At 43.8% G+C, this 27,585-nt stretch overlaps 1 protein-coding gene and 1 non-coding gene across 2 annotated transcripts in view; both read left to right on the forward strand.

The window, feature by feature from the left end:
• Positions 1-4,002: 4,002 nt before the first annotated feature.
• LOC145398845 (5S ribosomal RNA) lies at positions 4,003-4,121 on the forward strand. The gene has a single exon (XR_013897184.1). It is a non-coding gene; the product is annotated as a 5S ribosomal RNA (ribosomal RNA).
• Positions 4,122-19,250: 15,129 nt separating this feature from the next.
• LOC145398808 (uncharacterized) overlaps positions 19,251-27,585 on the forward strand; it is a 102,895-nt gene continuing 94,560 nt past the window's right edge. The window contains exon 1 of the mRNA XM_080271617.1: positions 19,251-19,350. Coding sequence (XP_080127743.1) covers positions 19,251-19,350 — 100 coding nt within the window. The remainder of the gene's footprint in view (positions 19,351-27,585) is intronic.

A 27,585-nucleotide genomic window follows, 5' to 3' on the forward strand; every position in this document is an offset into this window, starting at 1 on the left:
AGGTGAAGTCAGTGAATGTACAGCGAGGTTGGATGGTGAGGAATTGGAAAATGTGAGTACGTTTAAGTACTTGGGTAGTGTGATGAGTAAGGATGGAGGTTTGGAGGTTGAAGTGCTTGAAAGGGTACAGCAGGGAAGAAAGGTTGCTAGTTCTTTGAAAGCAGTGATAAGAAACAAGGAAGTGAGCAGGGAAGTGAAAAAGTTACTACATGACAGTATTGTGATACCAACTCTAACGTATGGAAGTGAAGCTTGGACATTGTTGGAAGGACACAAGTCAAGAGTGAGAGCAGTGGAAATGAGTTATTTAAGAGGAGCCTGTGGAGTCACATGGAGAGACAGGCTGACGAATGAGGATATAAAGGAGCGTTATGGTGTGGATGTGGATGTGATAGGAAGCGTTATGAGGAACACACTGAGGTGGTTTGGCCATGTGGAGAGGATGGAGGGTGAAAGACTGACGAAGAGAGTGTATGTGAGTGGGGTGGAGGGGGGAAGAGGGAGGGGGAGGCCGAGGATGAGATGGAGGGATGGGGTGGAGAGGTATATGAGAGAGGGGGGTGTGAGTTGGGAGCAGGGCAGTGAAATGGCGGGGGACAGGGCGACTTGGAGGCGATTTGTTTGTGGCCACCCCAAACGAGATTGAGGCGTCTGGCAATAGATAGATAGATAGATTATTGTCACCATTCATCATCATCATAATCATCATTGTTATTATTATTATTATTATTATTACTTTCATCGTAATCATCATCATCACGCGGGACTATACCATTATACCGCTATATGAAAAGGTGTATTTCGAAGACTATGGATATCGGCATTTTAGGAGCAAGTAGGGTATTGTAGCGGGAAGAAGAGCCATCAGCCTTCCCTGGTTTTGGACAGTTTTGGTAGTCTTCCTGAGTGGGTGATAGGAGCCAGGGAGAGTTAGGCTGAGGGATGGGGACGGATATGCCAGGAGGTTGCTTTCGTCCAGGTCAGCCCTTTTAAGATGCGTCGTCGTCAATTGGGTCAACGCATTCACTCTGGTGACCTGTAATTGGTGGATTGCTTGATGCTGTGGGACGGTTTATTTTTTTTTTTTTAAGCTTAGAAAGGGGCCCATATGATGCAGGCATTATTGAAGGTTGTGTTTAATCCTTCAGTTTGAAAAAGAAAGTCTGGAGAGAGAGAGAGAGAGAGAGAGAGAGAAAGAAAGAAAGAGAGAGAGAGAGAGAGAGAGAAAGAAAGAAAGAGAGAGAGAGAGAGAGAGAGAGAGAGGTTCCATGGCGTGTGTGGGTTCCGCGTTTTTGCAGGATCAAAATCTACATTGCCACAGTTCATTTTTTCACCGTCCCTGCATCCCCGTGCCCTTCACCCTTTCCACTGCTCCTGATGCCGTAACTGCATTTTTCTCCTCGCAGTGAAATATTCGAGAGGCAGAGTCGAGCGCCAGATATCAAGGGTCACCAAAAATAAGTTACACCTTTGCTACAGTTGCTGGAGAGGACTGCCTTCACGTGGTGGCACTGATATGACTGGGTGGTGGGGCTACCCGGTTATATAAACGTACCTTAGTCCCCTTCCTATCCCCCGAAAGGATGGTGGCCAGCAGGAGAACAGCATCAGCCAGCAGTCCACCGGGTTCACATTGAGATGAGCATGGAGTTGCAACTACAAGTACTACTATTACTGTTACTGCTGGTGGATGGCAATACTACTACTACTACTACTACTACTACTACTACTACCACCACCACCACCACCACCACCACCACCACCACCACCACCACCACCACCACTACTACTACTACTACTACTACTACTACTACCGTTGTGCCACACACCACTCGCCATCCCAACCCATCCACAACACTCTTCCTCACCCACCCTATCTTCGTAGGTATCAGAAATATTCTCCCTTCCCCCCCCATTTTTTTTTTAGTTTCATCATTCGCCCCTCCCCCCCTTTTTTTTTTTTTTTTTCTCCACTTGGAAGTTGGAGGTCCCTTTACAGATCTGAGGTTATATTCTTTCTTTCGCGTTTTCCGTTTTCTTTTATTTTTTCTTTGTTTTTAAAATGACCCCAGAACTTTTCAGAGGCTCATTGCTCATAATTTAGATTGTGTTTTTTCTTTCCTTAATTCTTGTTTACTTTCCGCATCCTTTTATTTTTTTTCCCTTCACTTAATTTACATAATCCCTCTGTACCGTTTTTTCGCCTTCGTTATATGGCCGCCACATGAGATAACATTGGCAGGTTTTATTGTGGTGTTTTTGAGGCGGCGTCTTCTCTGTTTAGTTCTTCCCGTCCTTCCCTGTGCAACACTTCCCCTCATGCAACACACATTGTCACAGGGTCTGCTTATTCTGGCCCATTATACTCTTTTCATTTTTACTTGGGTTAAAATTGTTATTGTCTGTCTGTCTGTGTGTTTGCATGTATGTATGTATGTATGTATGTGTATATGTGTATGTAGCAAAACGTCTCAATCCCGTCCCGGTCGAGCAGCAGCCAGAGCATCTCGCCAGCCTGCCATGCCCACCACAGGGACCCAGACATCCTCCAGGACCCCCACTACTCCTTCCCCATCCACCGCCACCTCGGGGCAGGTAAAGTGGTACAACGTCGAGACGGGTTATGGCTTCATCACGAGGATGAACGATCTGCAGGACATATTTGTTCATCGCACCGCCATCAATAACCCAAACCCCAAGAAGGTTGGCATTCCTTGACTGAGAGGGAGAGAGTGAAGTTTACCAGCAGAAAGGGGAATAAGAGGCCAGTAGTTGCCTCCGTCATCAGCCCTTCTGGCAGCCAAGTAGAAAGATTACCCACTCCCCAGATTGACGCAGACACTCACGTCGAGGTGCAACTGATGTGGATAATACCATCCATGCCCACATATATGCATGCATACTATCTGCAGTTACACCTGCACAAGAAGATCAGGCAGCCCTCGTCAGATTAATCCCTCTGCTGCTCCACCACAACAAACTCCCTTCAGTATCCATCCCTGAGGAGGCAGTCACGGTTGTCACCCCTGCTCCCCCGCCTCCTCCACCCTCTCCACCTCCACCACGGGATGACCAACCCCCCCCCCTTCCTTGTCCAAACACCACTGAAGTCATCGAGGTGGAAGAACGTCCTGCGTCTCCTCCAGCTTCACAGTCACCAACTGCCCCACCATCACGAAAGAAGAGAAAGAAAAAGAAACCAGTACCTGCCACCACCTCTTCATCGCCACCACCACCGGAACAACGCCAACAAGACCTTATCGATGCCATGCACCACATCACCATGATACCACCCATGGACACCAAGACCAGTGCTTACATCTCTTCTCTCACCTACCACGAACTGGAAGCTGTCCAAAACCACTACCACTGCAACGACGAGCTTCATTCCTTCGTAGACACAATCATCCGTGCCAGCGGGAAGAACGAGCTAACTTCCGACAATGAACGCTGCATCCATTAGTCAGCAAGCGCCCTCCCATATGAAGCCCCAATCCTGCAGTGTATTTCAGTCAGACTATCCCTGCTTTAGCCCTGACCTTCCACCACTAACTGGGTTATTTATAGGGCCCGGTCCCCTCACTGAAGGGGAAAATCTTAGATAGCCTCAGTCCCGGAAGGAGTGGGCCACAAACAAATCACCTCCATCATGTCACCTTCTACCCCACCATCAGGCTGTCCTTCCCCCGACCCACAAGCCTCACTCATATTCCTCACTGTCTCATCATTGGTCTGCCCCTACCCACTCCTGACTCAACAGCTCTCATCTAGTTGCATCGATAGGAGTGATTTTTGGCACATTCCGTGAACTGATTTAAATGGACCCAAATTGATTATATATTTTCTCATTTAGCCCATATCTTTCCCTTCAAAAACCACCTTTTTATCATGCATACCTATCGATTTTATTCAGCTTACGAGATACTGGAAAAAAAAAAAAAACTACCGGATAAGGGAAAAAAGTCATAGGTCGTGCTTTTTTTTTTTTTTTTTTTATTACCGAGCAACGGCCATACCGCGTTGAGTACACCGCTTCCCGTCCGATCAGCGAAGTTAAGCAACGTTGGGTCTGGTTAGTACTTGGATGGGTGACCGCCTGGGAACACCAGATGCTGTTGGCACCCCTACGTGTCAAGTGGGGTTGGTGGAGGATTAGTGCCCCTCCCTGTAAAACAATTAACTCTAAGCCCTTGGCCACCCCGTCTGGGATACATGGCGTCTGGCAATGAATGAATGGAAAAAACTTTCAAAAGACTTCTTGCAGATATTGTAGTTGATTTTTATTGTTCTTCCCCCACCCTTTTTTTTTTCTCCCATTCCACAACATTCGTAGGCCCCTCCATTGTAAATTTCCTTTTTTTCGTTTAGCATTTAGTTTTCCGTGTCTACTCCTTATTTCCTTTGTTTCCCTCACTTCAGAACCTTTGAAATACCCTTTGTCATATACCGCAGGTCATGTTTTTCTCCCTTTTCCTCTTTTCTTCCCTTTCCCTTTTTTCTCCCTTTTACTCCCTTTACAACCTCCAAAGAAAAAAAAAAGACTTCCGTGTATATATTATGTCGTATTTATTAATTTATTTCACTGTTTCGCGTAACTTCCAGCCATGACAGTCACGGTGCATGAGGGGAGGCAGTAAGGAAGAAGTTCTAGTTACCCTTCCAAGCTCGCGAGGATACGACCCAGAGTGTGTGTGTGTGTGTGTGTGTGTGTGTGTGTGTAAACCTTTGCACAAAGCGAGGCTGCCAAAGTTAAGACATCCCCAAAGTTGGCTCGTTGAACCTAAGGTGTTGATGCTCTCTCTCTCTCTCTCTCTCTCTCTCTCTCTCTCTCTCTCTCTCTCTCGTGTGTATGTTCAGGAAATAAGCTCACACATTATAGTTCATTCATTTTAGCAAGGCGGAAATTTTCGTCTTCTTCCAGTTTATTTCCCGTAGCTCAGTGTCAATGACATTGGAGAGAGAGAGAGAGAGAGAAAGAGTTGTGTGTGTTTGCAGTAAGAGAACACACGAGTTTGAGGCGGTCTGTGTAGGCGTTGGCAAGAATATACGAATGTTTAAGTTGTGTTTGAAGGTGTGGTGAACTCCAATGTCAGAGATACCGTAGTGCTTGTAGGTAAATAATAATAATAATAATGCTAACATTATACCCTTTTTCTGCGTATTTGCACTAAAATTACCGTCTCTGAGTTGTAGTAATAGAGTATCAGCAAAATACGGTGGTAATCACAAGTAAGTGCTATGGAAAGGATTAGAGCAGTAGTAGTGTCTTATTCAGCCAGGCTGCTACGTGAAGTATGCAAAAAGGCGATAATCCAGCCGATGATGGCGTCGTCTTCCCTATGGTTTTCCTGTACATACATTACGTATAACATCCTAGACGTTAAATATGTAATCCCGCTGCCTCGGACTCACTTCCAACATTCAAAACAGTCCGTGTTATTGTTGTTGATGAGTAAACCTAGGTCTATGTGTCAGAGAGGACCTGTCAACCCAAGGCAAGCTGTCCCGTGCAGTGAATCGATTTCCCTCGCGGTGGGCAGTGCCTTGTCACAGTTAGGCTATGGAAAGTGAGGAAATTTAGTTTCCTGATGGACGCCGCAGTTGTGTCGCGACCCACTTAACAGGGGCACCATATTAGTCCCCATATCACTCCGTTATGTAGTTATATGGTTACCACCCAGCGTTTTAATTGGTATCCTGGGTTAGAGGAAACGGTCGCCACCACCAGTGTTATGGGCTAGCGTCTTCAGCCGCATCCGCCCTTGATGCGGTAGCCCTCGCCTACTTATCGCAGAGTTAGGGCGATGGGTCTGCGCGTCGCATGAGGGGGACGCCCTAGTAGAAAAATAAAATTAAAATTAAAATAAGAGAAATTCCATCAAGTATCTTATATCACAACGCAACCATGATTTAAAAGTGCTCATAACTTTTGCCTTTTCCGTTGATCCTCTTCCTCTTGGACGTCTGACGCTTTCCTTTTCAAATTCTTGGCGGCCTTTTCCTGCCGTTTCCAGAGAGCAAACCGAATGTGTCTGGCGAAATTCCTGGCGTACGGCACCTGTCCCCGGAACATCATCACCTGATTCTTTTCCTCGTAAACATACTTAACGCTTGGGTAATAAGGCCTTAGTTTTGTCGCCAGCTGACTCGCCCATGTGACGTCCACAGGCTTTGTGTACACAGGCACTTGTGTTTGTTCCTTGCTATATAATTGCTGGCACCTCCTCACATAAGTCATGTCCACAGCCTCATATACAAGCTTTTGTGCCAATGCCTTCAGCTCTTTTTCTTTGTCAGTCTCAACCCTCTAATCGGCCATTATTTTCTTTACCTGCGCTACACACTCGTCCAGGTTTTTCCGGTCACCGCGAAACACAGCAAATTTCTTTTCCGAATTGTACTGAAAACCGACGTTATTCTCCTTAGCAATTTTATCAATGTCCAATGCCAGCTTCGTGTTAAGGTCTGGATCCATCCTTAACACTCGTTTCACCCCGTCCCCTGACCCATCCACACCAGGCACCACCATGATCACTTACTAAACACTAACAGAGTATAAAGCGAATATATATAATGAGTTAAAATACACTAAATAATATTAAAACGCTTATTAACTAAAGAACGGAGAATGATATAAGAAATGTAAAAAAAAAAAAAAATGAGAATAATATAAGAGAGAAAAACCGTAAAACAACGCTTGTCAACTTTAACCAGAACGATACGCGGGTGGATGACCTCCGACCTCGACGCTGTATGTCTAAGGAATGACCTAACTCTGCTGCTGCCCGGAATTTATAGGCTAGCAAAGAAAACGGAAAAGTATTGAAAACGGGAAATACGACGATGTTAAAGAAAGTAGGAAAGCTTGTGTTGTTGATTATTTTTTTTTTTTTAATGTGTGTTAATTTCACATTATATATAGCTGCATATTTAATTATCTCACTTTTATTAATGATTTTAAGGAATAAATCTGTATCGAGTTGGCTCCAAATAAAATGCCAAGAACTGATATGAGATGTGCCATTAACGCAATGTTTTGTTTTTCGAGAGAAGAGTCTGGGTGAGAGATAATGGGAAGACATAGAGAATAGTGAAGATAGGAGAGTGAAAAATGGTAAGAAATTAAGAATAGTGAGGGTAGAAGAGTGAAAAATGGTGATAAATAAAGAATAGGGAGGATAGAAGAATGAGAAGAAAAAAAGAATAGGGAGAGTAGAAGAGGAAAAAAAATGATAAATGTAGAATAGTGAGGATAGAAGAGTGAAAAATGAGAAGAAAATAAGAATAGGGAGGATAGAAGAGTGTAATGTGTATTGGGTCAAGGTTTGGTGTTTTTCGGTGTTTAGGGTAAGGGTATTTTGCACATTCCCATACACGGTAATATGTGGTGTGTGTGTGTGTCGAATTAGTGGCTGGATTGTCCGTGTGAAGTTGTGTGTTTTTCTGTTATATTTTTGTCAGGCAGGGAGGAGAGGAAAGATAAATTTGCTCTGTATGTGGGTGGATTTGTGTTTATTTATTTATTTATTTATCTTTTCGACGGTGAGGAGAGGGAAAAAGGATGAGTTGAATGGGAGGATATGGTGGGGTACGGTAGGGGGGAACGTGGGGTGAGGGTGGGGGTGGGATGGTGTAGTATTGTTTTGTCGAGAGTATTGCTTTCCGATAGAGAGATGATTGTCGCTGGAATATATGGGAGAAGGGAGGGGGCTGGAGGTGGAGGGAGGAGGGGGTTGGCGAGATGGGGGAGTTGGAGGCAAGAAGAGAAAGATGAGAGGGGTAAGGGGTGTGGGGAATGGAGTAAGGATTAGGAGAATAGATGGAGGGAGGAGGATTGGGAGAAAGATGGAGGGGAGAGGGTATAGAGAGGGAATGGAGGGAAGAGGATTGGGAGAAGGAATGGAGGGGAGAGGAGTGGAATAAGGGATGGAAGAGAGAGGTTGCGGGAGTTGAAAGGAGGGTGGTGAATGCTTTGAAGGGAGAGAGGGCGCAGTGATGGGGGAGTTGGGTGTACGAGGGGGAGTAGGGGGTCAGGGATGAAAGTAGCAGAGGGGAAGGAGGGACAGGGAGGGAGGAAGGGAGAGGAGGTGAGGAAAGAGGGCAGGGGAAATTCCAGAAAAGAGTAGGAGGGGAGATGTAAGTAGGAGAAAGAGGTAAGGGGAAGTTCGTGGGAAGAGGATGACGGGGAGGTAGTCAGGGTGGGTCGGGTTGAGGGGAAAGAGAGATCATGTGCAAGAATTATTGAGAGAGGATTGGGGAGAGGTTGAAGGTAAGAGAGGGAGAAGGAGGACGATGGATGGTGGAGGGGGAGGAGAGGTGGGGGTTGAAGGTAGAGGATGGGGGATGGAAGTTAGAGAGAGGGGGAAGGGGTGCTGGGGACGAGAGAGGGAAAGGAGTAGGAGAGAAGAATACATAGGGGTGATGAGGAGAGAGGGGGGAGATGTGAGAGGAAAGGGGGTAGGGGAGGACTGAGAGGGAGAGGGAAGGGGGAGTGAAGGAGAAGAAGGGAAGGGGAAAGGAGGAAAAAATGATGGGGAGGGATGCAGAGGGAGGGGGGGGAGGAGAATGAAGAGAGAGGGGAGGGGTTATATATGTGAACTCGATAGCATTTATCTTTGCTACTAGTCTCTCTCTCTCTCTCTCTCTCTCTCTCTCTCTCTCTCGTTATTAAATTTAAGGCCAGCGTTTGACCCTCTGGCTGCTTTGATGTCCCCTAAGTCATTATTAATATGTCACATTTTTTTGCAGTTTTGATACCCTTCTTGTGTTTTTTTATTTTTCTTTTTATAATTTTGGATGTTCCTCACTAGTTTGTTTGGGAGGAAGAATATATTAAATCCCTCACTACTTTTAAAATTCTCATTATTTTTTTATGTATTTATATATTTATTTGTTCATTTGTTTTTAAGAAGAGGGGTCTGTCATTTGGTGATTAAAATTGGCTGTGGTTAAAAAGAGTAAACAGAGTAAACTAGAAGGAGAGAGAGAGAGAGAGAGAGAGAGAGAGAGAGAGAGAGAGAGAGAGAGAGGGATACATTTTACAATTTTGATATCTTTTTAAATCATTTTCTTTATTGTATATGGAGGAAGAATACATTAGAATAGATTATTAAATACTTTACTACTGTTGTTCTCTCATTTGTGGAATAAAACTGATTGGCGGGAACAAAAATAAAATAATATATACCCTCGTACTTTATTTTGTGACATTTGTTTTATTTTTTATTATTGAATGTTCCCTCCTTGAGTATGTTAACAGCTGGTCTTACTTCTGTTGCTGCACCTTGTCATTGTTCTTTACTTCTTCTGGTTCTTCATCTCTGCGAATATCATCTCTGTGTTCTTCTGTATCTTCTTCCCTATCTTCTCCATCTATCCTCCGTATCATCGGTATTATCTTTATGTCTTTTCTGTCTCTCTTCTCCATCAGCCTTCTCTACCTTCTCCATCTGTCTTCTCCATCTATCCTTTGTATCGTCTCTTTCATCTTGATGTCTTTTCAATATTCTTCTTCCTCTGTCTTCCCTATCTGTCATCTTTATGTCTTCTCTGTCTGTCTTCTGTATCTGTATTTTGTCTATATTTTTTCTATCTATCTTTATCAATTTGTCTTCTCCATAAGTCTATTTTTGTTATCTTTTATCTCTGTCTTCTGTGTTTAACTTTCTGGCAATTCTTTATCAGTGTGTCTTCCTCATCTTATTGACTCATCTTTATTACCATTCAGTCCTCTTTTTCTACAAGCCATCCATCTTCTGTTGTTCCTGCCTCACCTCAGTCATCATACCTACACCTCAGTGCTTCTTCCTCCATTACACTGCGTTCCATTCCGTCCTGTCTTACAATCCAATATTCTTTGGTAGGATCCAATTCTATTCCAGCCCAATTCTTGCCTACAATCCAAGCCTTTCTTTGCCAGTCATTCCTCCTGTACAGTCCAATCCTTTTTAATGCATTCCAATCCTCTTCTTCTGCACTCCTCTCCACTTTTCCACACCTAAACCCTATTCGGTCATCGTCTTGTTTAATCCAGTTAATTTCTGTTTCATCCCAATCCCCTTTTTTACTCTCTTCTTCATCTCAATCCCTTTTATTACTCTCGTGTGCAGTCCAGTTACCTTCAGCACGTTAATCCTTCATACTACACTTGATCCCTCTAATCTGCTTCTTAATCCTGTTTCGATTATCTTTACTTCGTCTTAATCCTCTGAATCCAATCCTCTCTGATGCAGTTCGAGGTTCCTGTTCTCGTTGGTTAAGGAAGCTCCCTAACACATCATCCACAGCGATTTATTTTTGGGTATGACTGGCTAATATCCTTTTGTACCCCATTTATGCTGAGTATGGCCATTTGGGAAGGATTTATGTCGCACAGAATATGACAGTAAGGTTTAAGAAAGAAAATAAATCACTTAGGAAAGGTTATTAGGGAGCTTCCTTAACCCGGGCCTCACTTTTCGTATTCTGTCCTTCCGATATACGATCCAGTCCTCTTCCTTACGATCCAGTCCTTTTTCCAGACTCTCCATTTCACAACACTTTATTCTCTTACTTCAGTCCTTTTTGGTACACCGAAATCCATTACTACAGTCTAATATCTCTCTCTCTCTCTCTCTCTCTCTCTCTCTCTCTCTCTCTCCCTCTCACACACACACACACACACACACTCTCTCTCTCTCTCTCTCTCTCTCTCTCTCTCTCTCTCTCTCTCTCTCACATACACACACACACACACACACACACACACACACACACAGTCCTCTCTGCGACACTTATATGCATTTACTACTCTTAAATCCTCTGCTTTTATTCATTGATCTACTTCTACTCTTTAACACTTATTATTTTATACTTGTCTATCCCTATCCTTCTATTCTTCAACTCCTATCCCTCTCTACTGCATCTCATTCTTTTCTTTTACCATCCAATCCCTTTGTCGTACAGTCGCCAAGTTACTCCAATCCAAATCCCCCTTCATCCAATCCAATCCTCTTCTCTTACAATCCAGTCCTCTTCTCGACCCTCCGTTAATTAACTCTGGAGGTGCCGGTGGTCTTTCCTCCTATTATTTCGAGGCATCTACTATCATTTCCCAACTCTCTTTTTCATAATCCAATCCTCTCTTACAATCCAGTCCTCTGCAACAGTCCAATCCTCTCTGTTACCATGAAATCCCATGCTTATGTATTCCAATTCTCTTTTTTGCCGTTAAATCCCATGTCTGTTTAATCCAGTCCTCGTTATTGCAGTTGAATCCTCTTGTTTACTCTTCAGTCCCCTTCGTTTTCAATGTAGTCTTTTTATTACAATCCAATCCTCTTTATTACCATTGCCATTAATTCCCCTTGTCATATGATCCAGTCCTCTACATTACAAGCGATTCCTTTGTTACAATCCTGTCCATTATTTTACAGTCCAGTTCTCCGTATTACAACTCGTCTTCTGCTTTACAATCCAATCCCCTAATGTACCACCCAGTTCCCTAAATTACAATCGAATCCTGTATATTACAACCCAGTCCTCTATTTTACAATCTAATCCTCTATATTACCATCCAATCCTCTATATTACAGTCCAATCCATCTTCCCTCCTCTTAATTAACCCTACAGGCGGCCTTCCCTCTCATTATCCCAGAGCCTCTACCCTCATCACACGAGTGGGACTTGCAGGAGAGGGGGTAATTTTAGCTGCTGCAGTGTTTCATTACGGTTGCAAGCTGGGGGGAGTGGGTTTACAAGGGGGGTGGGTAGGAGTTGCATGGTGGGGTGTGGGGAGTGGGAATTGGGGTGGGAAGGGGGAGGGAGGTGCAAGGTAGGGGTGAGAGTGGGGATGGATAGTGGGAGGGAGTTGCAAGGAGGGGGTGAGGTGGTCGAGGTGGAGTGGGGATTATGATGGGTTGAAGTTGCAAGGTGGAATGTGAGGGGGTGGGAGTGGGGGTGCATAGGGAGAGGGAGATACAAGGTGTGGGTGGGGTGGTGAGTGTTGGGGTGGGGGTGGAGGTGCTTCTGGGGTACAGGATTTCAAGGTGGAGTGGAGAGGGAAAGGGAGGTGGCAAGGTGAGATGTTGAGGGAGGAGGGGTGTGTGATGCAGGGTGGTTGCAAGCAGGTGTGCTTTGGGGGTGGGGGGGGGGGATGTAAGGATCGGTGTTGTTTTAAGGGGGTTTAGTTGAAAGGTGGTAACAATTTGGGAGTGACTGCAAGGGAACACGTAGATGGGAAAGGTTGGGGTAATTTAAGGTGCAGTGTGGTGATGAGTGGAATTATGGTGTTGGTGTGCAGTATGGTGATGAGTGGAATTATGGTGTTGGTGTGCAGTATGGTGATGAGTGGAATTATGGTGTTGGTGTGCAGTATGGTGATGAGTGGAATTATGGTGTTGGTGTGCAATATGGTGATGAGTGGAATTATGGTGTTGGTGTGCAGTATGGTGATGAGTGGAATTATGGTGTTGGTGTGCAATATGGTGATGAGTGGAATTATGGTGTTGGTGTGCAATATGGTGATGAGTGGAATTATGGTGTTGGTGTGCAGTATGGTGATGAGTGGAATTATGGTGTTGGTGTGCAGTATGGTGATGAGTGTAGGTATGGTGTGGGTGTAGCTGGTTGGGGTTGAGGTGAGAGGGGTAGTGATAGTAGTGATGATAATGATGGAGTAATTATATGCCAGCGGAGTTGATGTGGGTTTCTGGTGATGTTTTGAGTAGTTGTGATGTTAGTGATGATACTGGTGGAATAACGAAATGGTAGCTGAGTTGTTGTGTGGTGTTAATAGTTGGAGTTAAGAGTGATTATGGTGTTATAGTCCTTTTACTCTAACTTGGCCTAAAATTACCATCTCTTCGTCTAGAATGTTGAGTTGTAAGAAGAGATTGACACTAGATTTTGATGCTAGTCACAAAGAAGTGTTTTGAAAAGTATGTCGAGCGGCACAGAGCTACGTGAAATGGGATGCAAAAGGACGAAAATCGGGGCCAAGATATTGTAAATCGATGTAGTAATGGTGGTGGATTATAGGATGATGAAGGTGGTGATGATGATGGTTATTATTATTATTATTATTTCTGATGGGTTATGATTCGCGTGGTTCTTGGATTCTTTTAATTGTAATATATATTTTTTTCTTTTATGTGTCCGACTCTGGGCATAGGCTTCACACCCTGCTATCAAGGCCCAGCAGTCCTACATACCATACACCTCTACATGTCACCACTTCGGCGCTAACACCCACCGTCCATATTGAAAACATGCTAGGGCTGTCTCATACAGGACTGGTGTATTGGTATTAGCGGGGGTATTTTTACGACATGTCGGCGGGTCTTCTGATAGATCAGTAAATCCTGATTTAATGAAATTCAAATTCTTAAACTGTTCCCTGCCCCAGCCGGGATTCGAACTTGGTTCCGTTAGGACTGCAGGCCATCTCTCTACCGATTGAGCCACCGCCTCCCCTTAAAGCCTAGAATCTGATAATATCTTTTGTATTTTATTCTGGCTCTACTCAGGTGATTTTTTTCCCTGAAGGTTAACGGACTGGGGGGATTTTGATATGGGTTTGATGACTTCTGTACAATTATTTTTTTTTCATCCGAGTAAAATCGTCTGGCAGCAACAAGATCGACAAAAAAGTCATCGTATTGAAGCGTTTAATCTCTTCTGTCTTATATTCATTACTTATAATGTCTTGGGACGGTTTTATTCAGCTTAAAAGACTTGCAGCACTGAGTGGTCCTGCTGTCAGGTGGGAGTCGGTGAACTCCCAGAAACATGATTTGCGGGTATCAAAGATAAATTTTTCTACGCGCTTTCATGACTTTTCCTCAGTTCACAAAATTTTTCAAATGCCTTTGACAATCACGCTATTGGTTAGTGGCATTAGGGGGGGAAAAAAAAATCGTAAAACAGGGATACCATCCCCATGGAATTAACTTCTACATACCATATACTATTCAGTAAACATCCCATATAATTGGTGTAAGACTATAGCATGGTAAATATATGGAGAAATGCTTTTATGCACAAATTTTGCCATATTTTAAAATTCGCCGCCGGAGCAATGTACGACATGTTTTCATGGTTGCCCTCCACTCAACACCTCGTTTACATCGCGTCTCCCACAGCCTACGACGTTTGGCGTTCATCTTTGATGGAAACCTTGCCCACCCTTCCACTTGTTTGATGAATAGGTGCTGGTCTGCGTTGAAAGTTGAATTTGATTTGCAGTCACCCACAGCGCAAAGTTCGTCATTTTGCCAAGTGTTCTTATGTCACGCAACCAAGTCATCCCATCACCGACGCATCTCGCCAGTCTCGTGTTTGTTTACAATCGTACGTGTGGCAGAGCCGAGTACTGAATTGAAATGTCGCATGGCGAATTTTTTCATATCTTTCATTATTGTTTTTAAGAAATGGAAATCCTTTTTCGAATTATTTACCGTCTTTATACATGCGTGAAGGCAATATTTCAACATAACCCTCTTTAGTACATCCCAAGAAAGTACCTGATAGGAGTAGAACATACGACTGAATGTTTTTTTTCCCAACCCATCTTCTTTATAAGGCCATGAATATTGTAGAACCCTCAGTTTTGTTGGTGTAAGCCTGATGTTCAACATCACGACACTCCGTTTTAGCTGGCTTTGGGTAGAATTACATCAAATATTGGTAGCTGTAACCCTCACACCCACAGAACACGTATCTGGGAAAGTTCACAGACTCCCACCAGATGGCAGGACCACTCAGTGCACTGGTCCAACAAGAACTCTCTCGAAGATCAAATGTAGTCGCTGGTAGAGAGCAAAAGTAAGTCAGTGGAATATGCCGCCAGATTTAGGTGATTGAAGGGGTTGTGATCCTATAGAAATGCATTGAATTGTAACCGCAGTTGGCAGGGCATTCATTTGGCTTGGTGATGAAATAGCAGTCTCGGCTCTTGATTGTGGTGCGGCGCGCACACACACACACACACACACACACACACAAGTATATGTCTCTGTAGCTGTCTGTCCATCTATCTACTGTATCTGTATGTGTATTTATCTGTCTATCTGTCCATCACTTTCCATCTATCACCCTTAATATAAATCTATCCATATATCTCAGTGTACAAGGTATACGCAGTACACACACACATACATCACTTAGCAAACCACATTTAACACAGACAGACAGCAATGAACCCACATCATTTCCAAGTAATAGAAGAGATGGTGAATATGCAACACCAACACTACACCCAGGCCACGCCAACACTACACCCACGTCCACCCCAAATCAATACACTACTTGAGAAGCATGGAGGGTGCTCAGGGTAATAAGTTTTTTTAATTAGCTTCTTCAAGTGGACAGGTATTCGGAAAAGGAGCTTGAGTCTTCTTTACGATGAAGGAGTCTGCTGGTTATTATTATTTATTATTATTATTATTATTATTATTATTATTCGCAGTACCGGTAGTAGTAGTATTTGCAGGACTTTTTTTTTTTTTCGCTGTAATATTTGCTGTCGACGATGAGCTAGTTTCCATTGCAATTTATTAGTGATCTTTTGTTACATCTCAGTATTCGTGATGGAGAGATGGCAGCTTTTGGCCAAGTTAATATAAAAGGAGTATAGCCAACGCAACCCCACCCACCCCCCAACCCTTCACCCCCGCCTTGTCGGTGAGGAGGCTCCCTAACACCTCTCCTTGAACGATTTATTTCCCAAACTACCCATTATCGTTCTGTTGTTTTAATTCTGATATTTTTTTTAAGTTGGCATAGATGGCATGAATAACATACAAGAATATAGTAACGGAACAGAGTCAGAAATAAACCGGTAAGGAAAAGGGATTAATACTTCATGAATGACATACAAGAATATAGTAACGAGGCAGAATCAGAAATAAACCGGTAAGGAAAAGGTGTTAAGACTGCATGAATGACGTACAAGAATATAGTAACGGAGTAGAATCAGAAATAAACCGGTTTGGAAGAGGTGTTAATATTGCATGAATTACACTCAAGAATATAGTAACGGAGTAGAATCAGAAATAAACCGGTAAGGAAGAGGCGTTAAGTAAGCATCCCAACCACACCTGAACACCTGCCTTTAAGCTCAACTGTTGTGGCCGGATGAGAAAAAAAAGTGATGTCCATTATTATTATTTTTTTCACACTGCTACGGTTGATGCATAAATATTTAGTCTGAAATTCTTAAGTCCCGTTCAGCTTTTATTTTTTTTATTTTTTATTTTTTTCATTTTCTGTGTGTAGCAAAATATCTAGCCTGGAATTCTGGAATGGTTTTATTTTTTCATTTTATTTATTTATTTTTTTTTTTTGCGCGCGTATCTGCATTCGTGTCGATGTCCGTGTGGGTCAGTATTTTTGTTTGTGAAAGAGGGTGATGATGTGATGGTGATTATGATGATGATGATGATGATGATGATGATGTGTGTGTGTGTGTGTGTGTGTGTATTTTTATGCGAGGAAGAAGGAACCAAAGGCCATGAGCCCGCAATAAGTTCCCTCCAAGAAAAACAAAAAAACAAAATACAATAGAGAGCCAAATTCAAGATTCATTCATGTCGAGATGCCTGGACACACTGCGTTTGAAAGACTGGAGATCATAGGCTGCAGGAAATACAGACAGAGGGAGACAGTTCCAGAGCTGACCTTTGCATAAATGAAGGACTGGGAGTAACGGTTAACTCTTGCATTAGAGAGTTGGACAGAATAGAGATGAGAGTTGCTGCTAGACGGGTGCTACGCGCTCGCCGTAAAGGTGGAGGAATGCATGCAGACAGTTCAGAGGAGCAGTGACAATTAAAGTAGCGATAGAAAAGAGATAAAGATGCAACAGTGCGGCGAAGAGACAGAGGTTGAAAGGAGTCAGTAAGAGGAGGAGAGTGTGTCATTGTGGCATTTTGAAGATAGGGCAAAATTTTGTAAAGCTGTATAGCAAAAATTTGCAAAGCATTCTTTTATTACCTCTCTCTCTCTCTCTCTCTCTCTCATTGAGCCACAGAGAGTTCAGTTTATTATGGAAATATTTTATAATTAATATAAACTTTATTAAGTTTTGTATTTGATGCCGATATAGTAACTATATATTAGTCGTTATAAAATTCGGGAGTATATTTTACCTTGAGTCTTTTGCATCGTATTTTGAGGCGTTATAATAGATATATGTACTATTGTTTTGTTTTTTTTTCGTTTTCTGTTTTCAGGCACTATATGAGAAACTTGTGCTTTGATGCTTTATATTTTAGAGAATTTCTGAATATCCTCCCATTTCTCTATCATTCTTGAACATTTTGGGGGCAATATTTTTAGGCGGTGTGCTAAATTTTTTTTGGCAAACATTCCACTCCTGTTTTTCACTAAATTCTGAACCCTCTTGATATGGATTTGTGAAAGCATTGTAGTGTGCAGTTTGTTTCTTTGTAATTGTGTGTGTGTGTGTGTGTGTGTGTGTGTGTGTGTGTGTGTGTGTGTGTGTGTGTGGTTTAACAATTTTTAATATAATAGGAAAGAAAGTTTCGAAGGCAATGTGTTGTTTCAAATTTATCCTCTCTCTCTCTCTCTCTCTCTTTCTCTCTCTCTCTCATTTGAGGCACGATATAGACTGAAAACTGGAAAGCATGAAACTCCACTTTTTTCCTCCCCCTCTACTTTTTCCTCCACTTTTCCCCTCTTCTCTGCTTTTTCCTCCACTTTTTCCCCTACTTTTTCCCCCACTTTTTCCCCTACTTTATTCTCCACTTTTTCCCTCGCCTCCAATTTTTCCTCCACTTCTCCCCTACTTTTCCTCCGCTTTTCCCCCTCGCATCGGCTTTTTCCTCCCCTTCTACTTTTTCCTCCCCATTTTTCTCCCGCTCTACCTTTTCCTCTCCATTTTCCTCCCCCTCTACTTTTTCCTCCGCTTTTTATATTTTGAAGCGATCTGCGAGTGTGTTCCATGATATTGCTTCCGGGGATATGCAACAGTAACATGGGCAGCTTAATTTATTTTTGCTTTGAAAGTTATATTTGTAGTGTTGCCAGAGATCGAGAGGTGTCGTGAGAGGTGAATACTTTGTTGTACTGTGCTGTGTTGTTACCAGGAGTTACAAGGACAAGTAGTATCTCGACAGGTCATGTGACTCATACCGAGGTGTGGTGTGATGTGTGTTCCGTTGTGTTGTGGTATGGTGTGATTTATAGTGTTGTGTTGTATTCTCTTGTGTTGTTATGTGTTGCGATGCGTTGTGTTGTTGTAGGCTTTGTGTTCCATAGGGTGGTGGTGTGAAGAGACACTAATCTCCTGAATAAACAGCACTCGAGTCTCTCTCTCTCTCTCTCTCTCTCTCTCTCTCTCTCTCTCTCTCTCTCAGAAGCATAATAGAAAGAACTGAACCAACCCTTTTCCTTCACCTTTTAAGCCCATTTAATACCTGACGTTGTACCAAATGCGGCATTGTGTCTGCATATAAGCTGTAGGAGCACATGTTTCCACAGAGCAAAAGAAAAAAGATAGAAACCAAAAACAAACTGCAGCCAAGACACGTCATCTTCCATTTGCTCATCAGCCGCTCCTTGACTCATCTTTTTTTACCTTTGAGTCATGTTATTTTATTTCTTGACATTATTCTACGGAAGTAATTTAAATAGTGGTACTGCATGTGGCTGGAAAATGCGACTATGGAAAATACACTTGTGACTAGAAATGATCCAAACAGAGATTACGCAAGGACGGCCCCAATAGGCTTATGAATATACCGAAAAAACAGCAAACTGATGGAAACGTACTCTGATTTCAGTGTTTGTTGCATCACTTACCGCAAAATCCGTTTTCTCACAGTTTTAGGAGGAAAAATGTTGCTTGAAGAATTTAACCCCTCGCAGTGAGTAAGAAACCGATCATATCCAGACATTTATGGAAAGACTGAATAAAGTTTTGTGTATGTGCTCTTATTTTTGACATGTTGTTAGTCACGAAGAAGAAAAATGCATCACCTTGGGGAAAAATGCATTGACAATGATAAACAGATCTGACAAAACTAAGAATTTATAGGAAAAACTTAGCTGAACGACCTCGAGTGTATGTGGCCTCTTCCACTGCCATATCACAAATCACGAAGAAAGAAAGCCCGCAGGGAAAGAAGGACGTGGAGCCGAGAAAAAGGTGAAAAAAAACGCGAGGAGAGTGCATGAGAAATCACCCGTCGCCATGTTGGTTAAGGCTGCCATGACAAAAGAGCATCGCGGGCTTTGGATCTGAGGCGGCCATGATGAACCTGGGCCGACGCACTCCCCTGTACTCCCTGGGTGAGGATCGGGAGGAGACTGTCTACATGTTGGACGAGGATGCTAATGAGGATGACCAAGGTAGTAGTAGTGTTAAGGGACTCTGCTGTAATTGCAAGATACAGGAACTTGAGTTTAGTTGTAAGTTCCAGGGTCTCGAGTGTATGTTTGGGATATTGTAGTCATCATCATCATCATCATCATCATCATTCATTAGTATTTTATGACCATTAATTCATCATCATCATCATTATCACTTATCATAATTTCGTCGTCATGATCAGCATTATCAAAGATCATCGACTTTGTCATCACCGTGTTTCCCACTTTCATTCCAGGAAAACAACCATCAGTAAGTAATTTCCTTCATTACAGGAAATTTGGGATATTTAGGTATGAAAACTGCCATTGTTCATAATATTCTAGTGTGATCATAAACTGTAAGAACGGTATTTGAAATAATTTTTGTTCTTCCCATGTCCTTCCCGTTAATTATTTTATACCTCATACTTTCACCTTGTACAATATATTAATTTCCAGTCAGTTATTAATTACAGGAATCAGAAACTCCCATGACAAATAGCCCCTTCAGTACGATATTTTGTTTAACCTCCAGACGATTTTATTCAGGTTAAGGACTTAAGACTTATCGAAGTGAAAGGGTTTATCATCTTGGCATCTTCATCTCCTACTTTCACTCCATCTCTTCCTTTTCTAATATCCTTTTATTCGACGCTTTTCTACTGTCCCCCTTTTTTCATCTGTCTCGTTTCCCATCTCTCTCTCTCTCTCTCTCTCAGGAGAATAAAGTAATCTAAATATGGCCAGAATAAGACTGAAATATAGGCTGTCACCGTATTCGAGGAGTATTATAATTTATTTTCTTCTTAACCTCTTGAATCCAGTGACGATTTTTTTCTTATTCTTGCTGCTGTCAGGGGATGTTCTTCAACCAGGAGGGATTTTTCAGGCTTGAGGAGTTAGTTAGAGCCCTTGTTCATCTGTTCAGCACAAAAATCGTCCCTTCGTTAGCTAATGTAAAGGAAGAAAAGAACATCATTTATTTTATTTATTTTTATTTTGGTATTTAAGCTTGCCTCGGATGATTTTATTCAGCTGGGTAGATGCTCTAAGTGGTTAATGAAGGCTGTAGCACCTGTTCTCATCGGTTAAGGAAGCCCCCTAACACCTCATCCTAAGCGATTTTTGGCTTATTACACACTGACTTCCCGAATGTTTTATAAATCCTTTGAACATCGCCTTACTCAGCATAAATAACGTACAAAAAGTATATACAGTATGTTAATCAGCATATCCAAAAGTGAATCGCTAAGGAAGAGGTGTTAGGGAGTTGCAAAACCAACGAAAATACGGGCCTGTATCTAACATCAATTTCGAAACGCCTGAGTCAACTTTCATCGTCTGGGGGTAACAAGAATGAAATACGGTAGATAACAAAAATACATAATATATAGACATTAAATTCCTCTCTACTTCATGCTGTCTATTTCCTATCGTCTTCACCCCCCCCCTCCAGCATAGCATATATTTTCCATACTGTTATTATTCCTTCTTTCTCATACTCTCACATATTTAATTTTCCATGCATTCATTGTAATTCCGGCCATTTGAACCTCCCATAACCGTTAACTGGGACGGGATTGGATGAGAGGGTTTGTTTACCTTGGCCCTGATTGGCGGAGATTGGTCACGTGCCTTCCAGCGGCCCTGTGATTGGCTAAAGCATCCGTTCATTGGGCCCTACCAGTATCTGATTGGCAGATTCTCGCTTTTGAATATATGAATCAGCGACGCCTTTTTATTTTATGGTCTTGGGCTTGTGTTCTTATCGGTTTAAGGAAGCTCCCTAACACCTCTTCCATTATGATTAATTTTGCTATGGCTGGTTAATCTATTTCTGATTGGTTGATCTGGGCGTCTGAATGTTTGAATCAAGCGACGTCTTTTTATGTTATCGTCTTATGCTCGAATTATTGTTTGGTAAGAAAGCTCCCTAACACCTCTTCCATAGCAATTTATTTTTGGATACAGTTGGTTAACCTATGTGTGATTGGTTGACGTGGGCGTTTGTTCTCGTATTCTTTTCGGGTTAGGAAGTCCCTAACATCTCATCCCTAGCGATTTATTGTTGAATATGGCTGGTTAATATCGTTTTGTACGTTATCTGTGCAGAATATGGCGAAATCAGAATTATTTATGCAACACGGACATGAGCAGTAAGGTGTAATAAGCAAAATAAATTGCCTAGAAAAAGGTATTAGGGCGCTTCCTTAACCGACGAGAAAACGGGCTTTGCTGTTACCCGACCTCTTTTCTGATTGGCTGACCTAAACGTTTGAATATTTGACTCCAACGACATCTTGTATATTCTGTTTTATTTATTTATTTATTTATTTATTTGTATTTTGCTGCTAGGCGATTTTATTCGGCTCAGGAGAGATTTTAATAGTGAAGGTTCATTCAGAGGTACAACCTATTTCTAAAATACTCCTTATCTATAATCGTTCGATGGAGATAACAGGACTAAAATAGAAAAGACCTTTCGGGGCTGAATCTCTCTCTCTCTCTCTCTCTCTCGAGGATTATTTGTTGGCATATTTTAACGCCTGTATGTTTGAGAGAGAGAGAGAGAGAGAGAGAGAGAGAGTCACTACCTCGCTTTTCAACATCCACCATTAATACCTTTCTTTGCAACATCTCACAGCAGTGCCAAGTGACAATCTCTTCACATCCAACACCACCCTTCACTGTACCTCTTTGCAACACCACCCTTCACTGTACCTCTTTGCAACACCACCCTTCACGGTACCTCTTTGCAACACCACCCTTCACGGAACCTCTTTGCAACACCACCCTTCACGGTACCTCTTTGCAACACCACCCTTCACGGAACCTCTTTGCAACACCACCCTTCACGGTACCTCTTTGCAACACCACCCTTCACGGTACCTCTTTGCAACACCACCATCCACAGTAGCTCTTTGCAACACCACCCTTCACGGTACCTCTTTGCAACACCACCCTTCACGGTACCTCTTTGCAACACCACCCTTCACTGTACCTCTTTGCAACACCACCCTTCACGGTACCTCTTTGCAACACCACCCTTCACGGTGCCTCTTTGCAACACCACCCTTCACGGTACCACTTTGCAGCACCACCCTTCACGGTACCACTTTGCAGCACCACCCTTCACGGTACCACTTTGCAACACCACCCTTCACGGTACCTCTTTGCAACACCACCATCCACAGTAGCTCTTTGCAACACCACCCTTCACGGTACCTCTTTGCAACACCACCCTTCACGGTACCTCTTTGCAAGACCACCATCCACAGTAGCTCTTTGCAACACCACCCTTCACGGTACCTCTTTGCAACACCACCCTTCACAGTACTCTTTGCAACACCACCCTTCACAGTACCTCTTTGCAACACCACCATCCACAGTAGCTCTTTGCAACACCCTCGCACCCTATGCAACACCTCTCCCTTCTGGATCGCCTTCAAGTCTTCAGTCGTTTCCTCGTCTCCCCTCGCCATCTCTCTCTCTCTCTCTCTCTCTCTCTCTAATCCCCGTCGTTCCGGAGTGTGGGCAGACCTCCGGCAAGTTTCAACCACACTCCTACATCATCCCACGCCCTTTTCCACCACTCTCACTCCCTCTCTCTGTTTTGCCTCTTATTTATCATCCTCTTCCCCCTCGGCTTATTTATTTATTTATTTTATCTTTTCCTTTGTTTGTGTAGCATCCATTTTAACTTACTCCCCTCCTCTGCTTCCCTCTCTTGCTCTTTTCCTATATCGTTTTTATTTTCATTGTTTTCTCTTTCGCCTCTCCTTATCCAGTAAATTTTCCTCACCTACCGCTTCTCCATCTTCTTCATTTTTTTTTTTTCCAATTATTTCTCGTCTGTGATTCTTCTGGTATTTTTTCTTCCCATTTACTTTCTTCTTCCCTTCAATAACCCTCCAGTTCATCGTTTTTTTTTCCTCTTTTCTTTCATCCTTGATCTTTTTCACATTCCCTTTTATTTTCTGTTTTTCATCTCCTTAACCCCCCCCCTCTCTCTCTCTCTCTCTCTTTCTCCTTCCTATATTGGTATCTAACTCCTCTTCCTCCCCCCCCCCACCACCACCACGCTCCTAGCCACCATGTTCATCATCTTGGCATCTTCATCTCGTACTCTCACTCCATATCTCTCTCTCTCTCTCTCTCTCTCTCTCTCTCTCTCTCTCTCTCACTCTCTCTCTCGTCATTTCTTTTATTATATTCTCCATGTTTCATATATTTTCTCTTCAACGTTTATTTTCTCTCTTTTTCCATCCTCTTTTCCTTTCCCTCCTTTTCACCTTAAAATTCTCTCTCTTTTTTATTCGTATTTTTTATCTTTTTTGGTCTATTTTTTTCTCCTTTTTCATCACTCATCGTCTCTCTCTCTCTCTCTCTCTCTCTCTCTCTTGTCCTCTTCCATTACTTCCTTCCCTTACACTCCTCCCACTTCCTCTAATATCGCATCTTTCTCCTGTAATCTCTCTTCTCTCCTCTCTTTCCCCTCTTTCTTTCTTTCCCTTACTCTCTTCCCATATCCTTCCTCTCTCTCTCTTTTCCCCCTCCTTTTCTCTCCCTTCCCCTTCCTCTCACTTTCATATCCTCCTCCTCTCTCCTCTCCTCTCTCTAATTTTATCCTCTTCTTCCCCTCATTTTTCCGTTCCTCCCCTCTCCGTTCCCCTCTCACTGCCCTCTTCCTGGGACCTCTTCTCATCCCTCACCCTTCTCTTCCCTCCTTGTTTCCCCTCTATTTCCGTTCTCCCTTCTCCTCTAACCCCTGTCCTTCTCACTTCTCCTTTCCCCACCTTTTTCCTTCCCTTCATACTCTCATATTCTCTCATTTTCACTCTCGCTTTCCCTCTTGCTCTGCCTCTCTCCTCTCCTCTCCTCTCCTTTCCTCTCCTCTCCTTCCTCTCCTTCTTACCCTTTCCTCTCTTCTCTATCCTCTTTCCTCCCCTCCCCTCCCCCTTCCTATCTATCTCCTTTCCCCTCTCCTCCCCTCCCCTCCCTTTTCTTACCCTCTCTCCTCCCCTCTCACTCCCCTCACCCTGGGATCAATTCTCATCTCTCACCCCTCGCTTGTAACTGGTTCTTTCATTGACTCATCCACTCACTCTCTTTATTTCTCACTCTCTTTAATCTTCATTCTCTTTAAATACTCTTTCCCAGTTATTGCATCAGTTTTTCCTTCTGTACTTTTACTCATTCGTTATTGTTCTCTGTCTGTCTGTCCGTCTGTCTCTCTCTCTCTCTCTCGTTTTCTTTCATTCCCACCTTTTCCTGTCCACATCCCTCCCTCTCACACCATTCTCTCTCTCTCTCTCTCTCTCTCTCCCCTCTTCTTCATAATCCTTCCCTCACGTCTCCCCGTTTCCTCTAAATCCATTGAAATTGCCTCTTCCTTGCTCACACATATCGAGACATGACCCCCCTTTCTCTCTCTCTCTCTCTCTCTCTCTCTCTCTCTCCTTATTCTTGCTATTACCAGACTATATTTATTATTTAGCCAGATAGTTTTAGTCTTTCTCTTTCGCTCACTCACTTTCGTTTCTCTGTCACTTAAATCTATCACTCCGTCACTCTTCTGTTTCCCATTTGTCTCCCTTTTCTGTTACTCTCCTATTTCTCTCCCTTACTCTTCTGTTTCTCTCCCTTTTCTGTTTCTCTCCCACATCACTCCCCCACTCTTCTGTTTCCCTCCCACATCACTCCCTTACCCTTCTGTTTCTCCCTCACATCACTCCCCCACTCTTCTGTTTCCCCCCCACATCACTCCCTTACCCTTCTGTTTCCCCCCCACATCACTCCCTTACCCTTCTGTTTCTACCCCACATCACTCCCCCACTCTTCTGTTTCTCCCCCACATCACTCCCTCACTCTTCTGTTTCCCACATCACTCCCTCACTCTTCTGTTTCCCCCCCACAACACTCCCCCACTCTTCTGTTTCCTACATCACTCCCCCACTCTTCTGTTTCCTACATCACTCCCTCACTTTTCTGTTTCCTACATCACTCCCTCACTCTTCTGTTTCCCACATCACTCCCTCACTCTTCTGTTTCCCACATCACTCCCCCACTCTTCTGTTTCCTACATCACTCCCTCACTCTTCTGTTTCCCACATCACTCCCCCACTCTTCTGTTTCCTACATCACTCCCTCACTCTTCTGTTTCCCACATCACTCCCTCACTCTTCTGTTTCTCCCCCACATCACTCCCTCACTCTTCTGTTTCTCCCCCACATCACTCCCTCACTCTTCTGTTTCCCACATCACTCCCTCACTCTTCTGTTTCTCCCCCACATCACTCCCTCACTCTTCTGTTTCTCCCCCACATCACTCCCTCACTCTTCTGTTTCCCACATCACTCCCTCACTATTCTGTTTCCTACATCACTCCCTCACTCTTCTGTTTCCTACATCACTCCCTCACTCTTCTGTTTCCCACATCACTCCCTCACTCTTCTGTTTCCCACATCACTCCCTCACTCTTCTGTTTCCCACATCACTCCCTCACTCTTCTGTTTCTCCCCCACAACACTCCCCCACTCTTCTGTTTCCCTCCCACATCACTCCCTGACTCTTCTGTTTCTCCCGCACATCACTCCCCCACTCTTGTTTCTCCCCCACATCACTCCCTCACTCTTCTGTTTCCTACATCACTCCCTCACTCTTCTGTTTCCTACATCACTCCCTCACTCTTCTGTTTCCCACATCACTCCCCCACTCTTCTGTTTCCCACATCACTCCCTCACTCTTCCGTGTCTCTCCCACCCACACTGATTCAGAAATTGGAAGATCTCGGAACACTTTGGCAGGGTGTATTTTGCCCAGACTGTTCGCACCAGGATATGAAAAAAGGAACCTGGATTGTAAATTGGACGGTTTGGTGTCGGAGTCTGAAGTAATGGTTGGATGTTTTCCTTAGTATTTAGGTCACTGTATTCCATGATTTTTCGTGTGTCTTGTTCCTGCGATATTTACTGTGTACCTTATATCTGTGTATGTATAAGTTGTTGCATAAGTCTGGATCCATAGTGCAAGATGAAAGAGGTTTATACGCACAGAATGCAATCCGTGTGTCCGCCTCAGCCCAACATTTCCTGCCTCGCCTTCCTGTGTCGCTCATCCTTACCCATCTCCCCTTTCCCTCGTTTTCCCTCCCCTCTTACCCTTCTTACTCTGTGGTCCCCAGTGGTTACCAGCTTATAGAGTACCCTTTACTGTATAGACGTGGCAAACCATTTTTTCCCAAGTTAAGCATGTTCATACGTCTTTTCATCTGTAAATGTAATGTCTCCTTGCATCCAGCCATAGTGTACCCGTGTCCATGTGATCATTATGTAATCAGTATCAGACCACGCCTTCACCACCAGACCTTTCCACATCTCCCACCTCATTCCCTCCACATCTCCCTGCCCCATTCCCTCCAGGTCTCCCTGCCCCATTCCCTCCAGGTCTCCCTGTCTCATTCCCTCCACATCTCCCACCCCATTCCCTCCACATCTCTCTGCCTCATTCCCACCGCATCTCCCTGCCCCATTCCCTCCACATCTCCCTGCCTCATTCCCTCCACATCTCTCTGCCTCATTCCCACCGCATCTCCCTGCCCCATTCACTCCACATCTCCCACCCCATTCCCTCCACATCTCCCTGCCCCATTCCCTCCACATCTCTCTGCCCCATTCCCACCGCATCTCTCTGCCCCATTCCCTCCACATCTCCCTGCCCCATTCCCTCCACATCTCCCACCCCATTCCCTCCACACCTCCCTGCCCCATTCCCTCCACATCTCCCACAATTCCCTCCACATCTCCCACAATTCCCTCCACATCTTCCTGCCCCATTTCCTCCACATCTCTCTGCCCCATTCCCTCCACATTTCCAACCACATCTCCCACCCCATTCCCTCCACATTTCCAACCACATATCCCACCCCATTCCCTCCACATCTCTCTGCCTCATTCCCTCCACATATCCATCCCCCATTCCTCTCACCCATTACCCCAGGCAGATAGCGTCGTCTTTCCTGCCCTCTGCTCGTGGGTTCAGACCGCTAATGCTGACCTTGTCTTTAAGCCTTTTCCGGATCTCCGTTATCCCTTCCCCTCCCTTCCTTCTCTCCTTTCTGCTTCTTCTCTCCTTTCTGCTTCTTCTCTCTCCCCTTTCCTTCCCGTATCTTGCTCCTCTCCTTCCCACTTTCCTTCCACGTGCGTCTCTTCCCTCTCCTTCTTCGCCTCTTCTTATC

The sequence above is a fragment of the Coenobita brevimanus genome, chromosome 46 (assembly GCF_032717465.1).
Source record: "Coenobita brevimanus isolate Jiangsu-jjx chromosome 46, ASM3271746v2, whole genome shotgun sequence".
NCBI classification, from domain to species: Eukaryota; Metazoa; Arthropoda; class Malacostraca; order Decapoda; family Coenobitidae; genus Coenobita; species Coenobita brevimanus.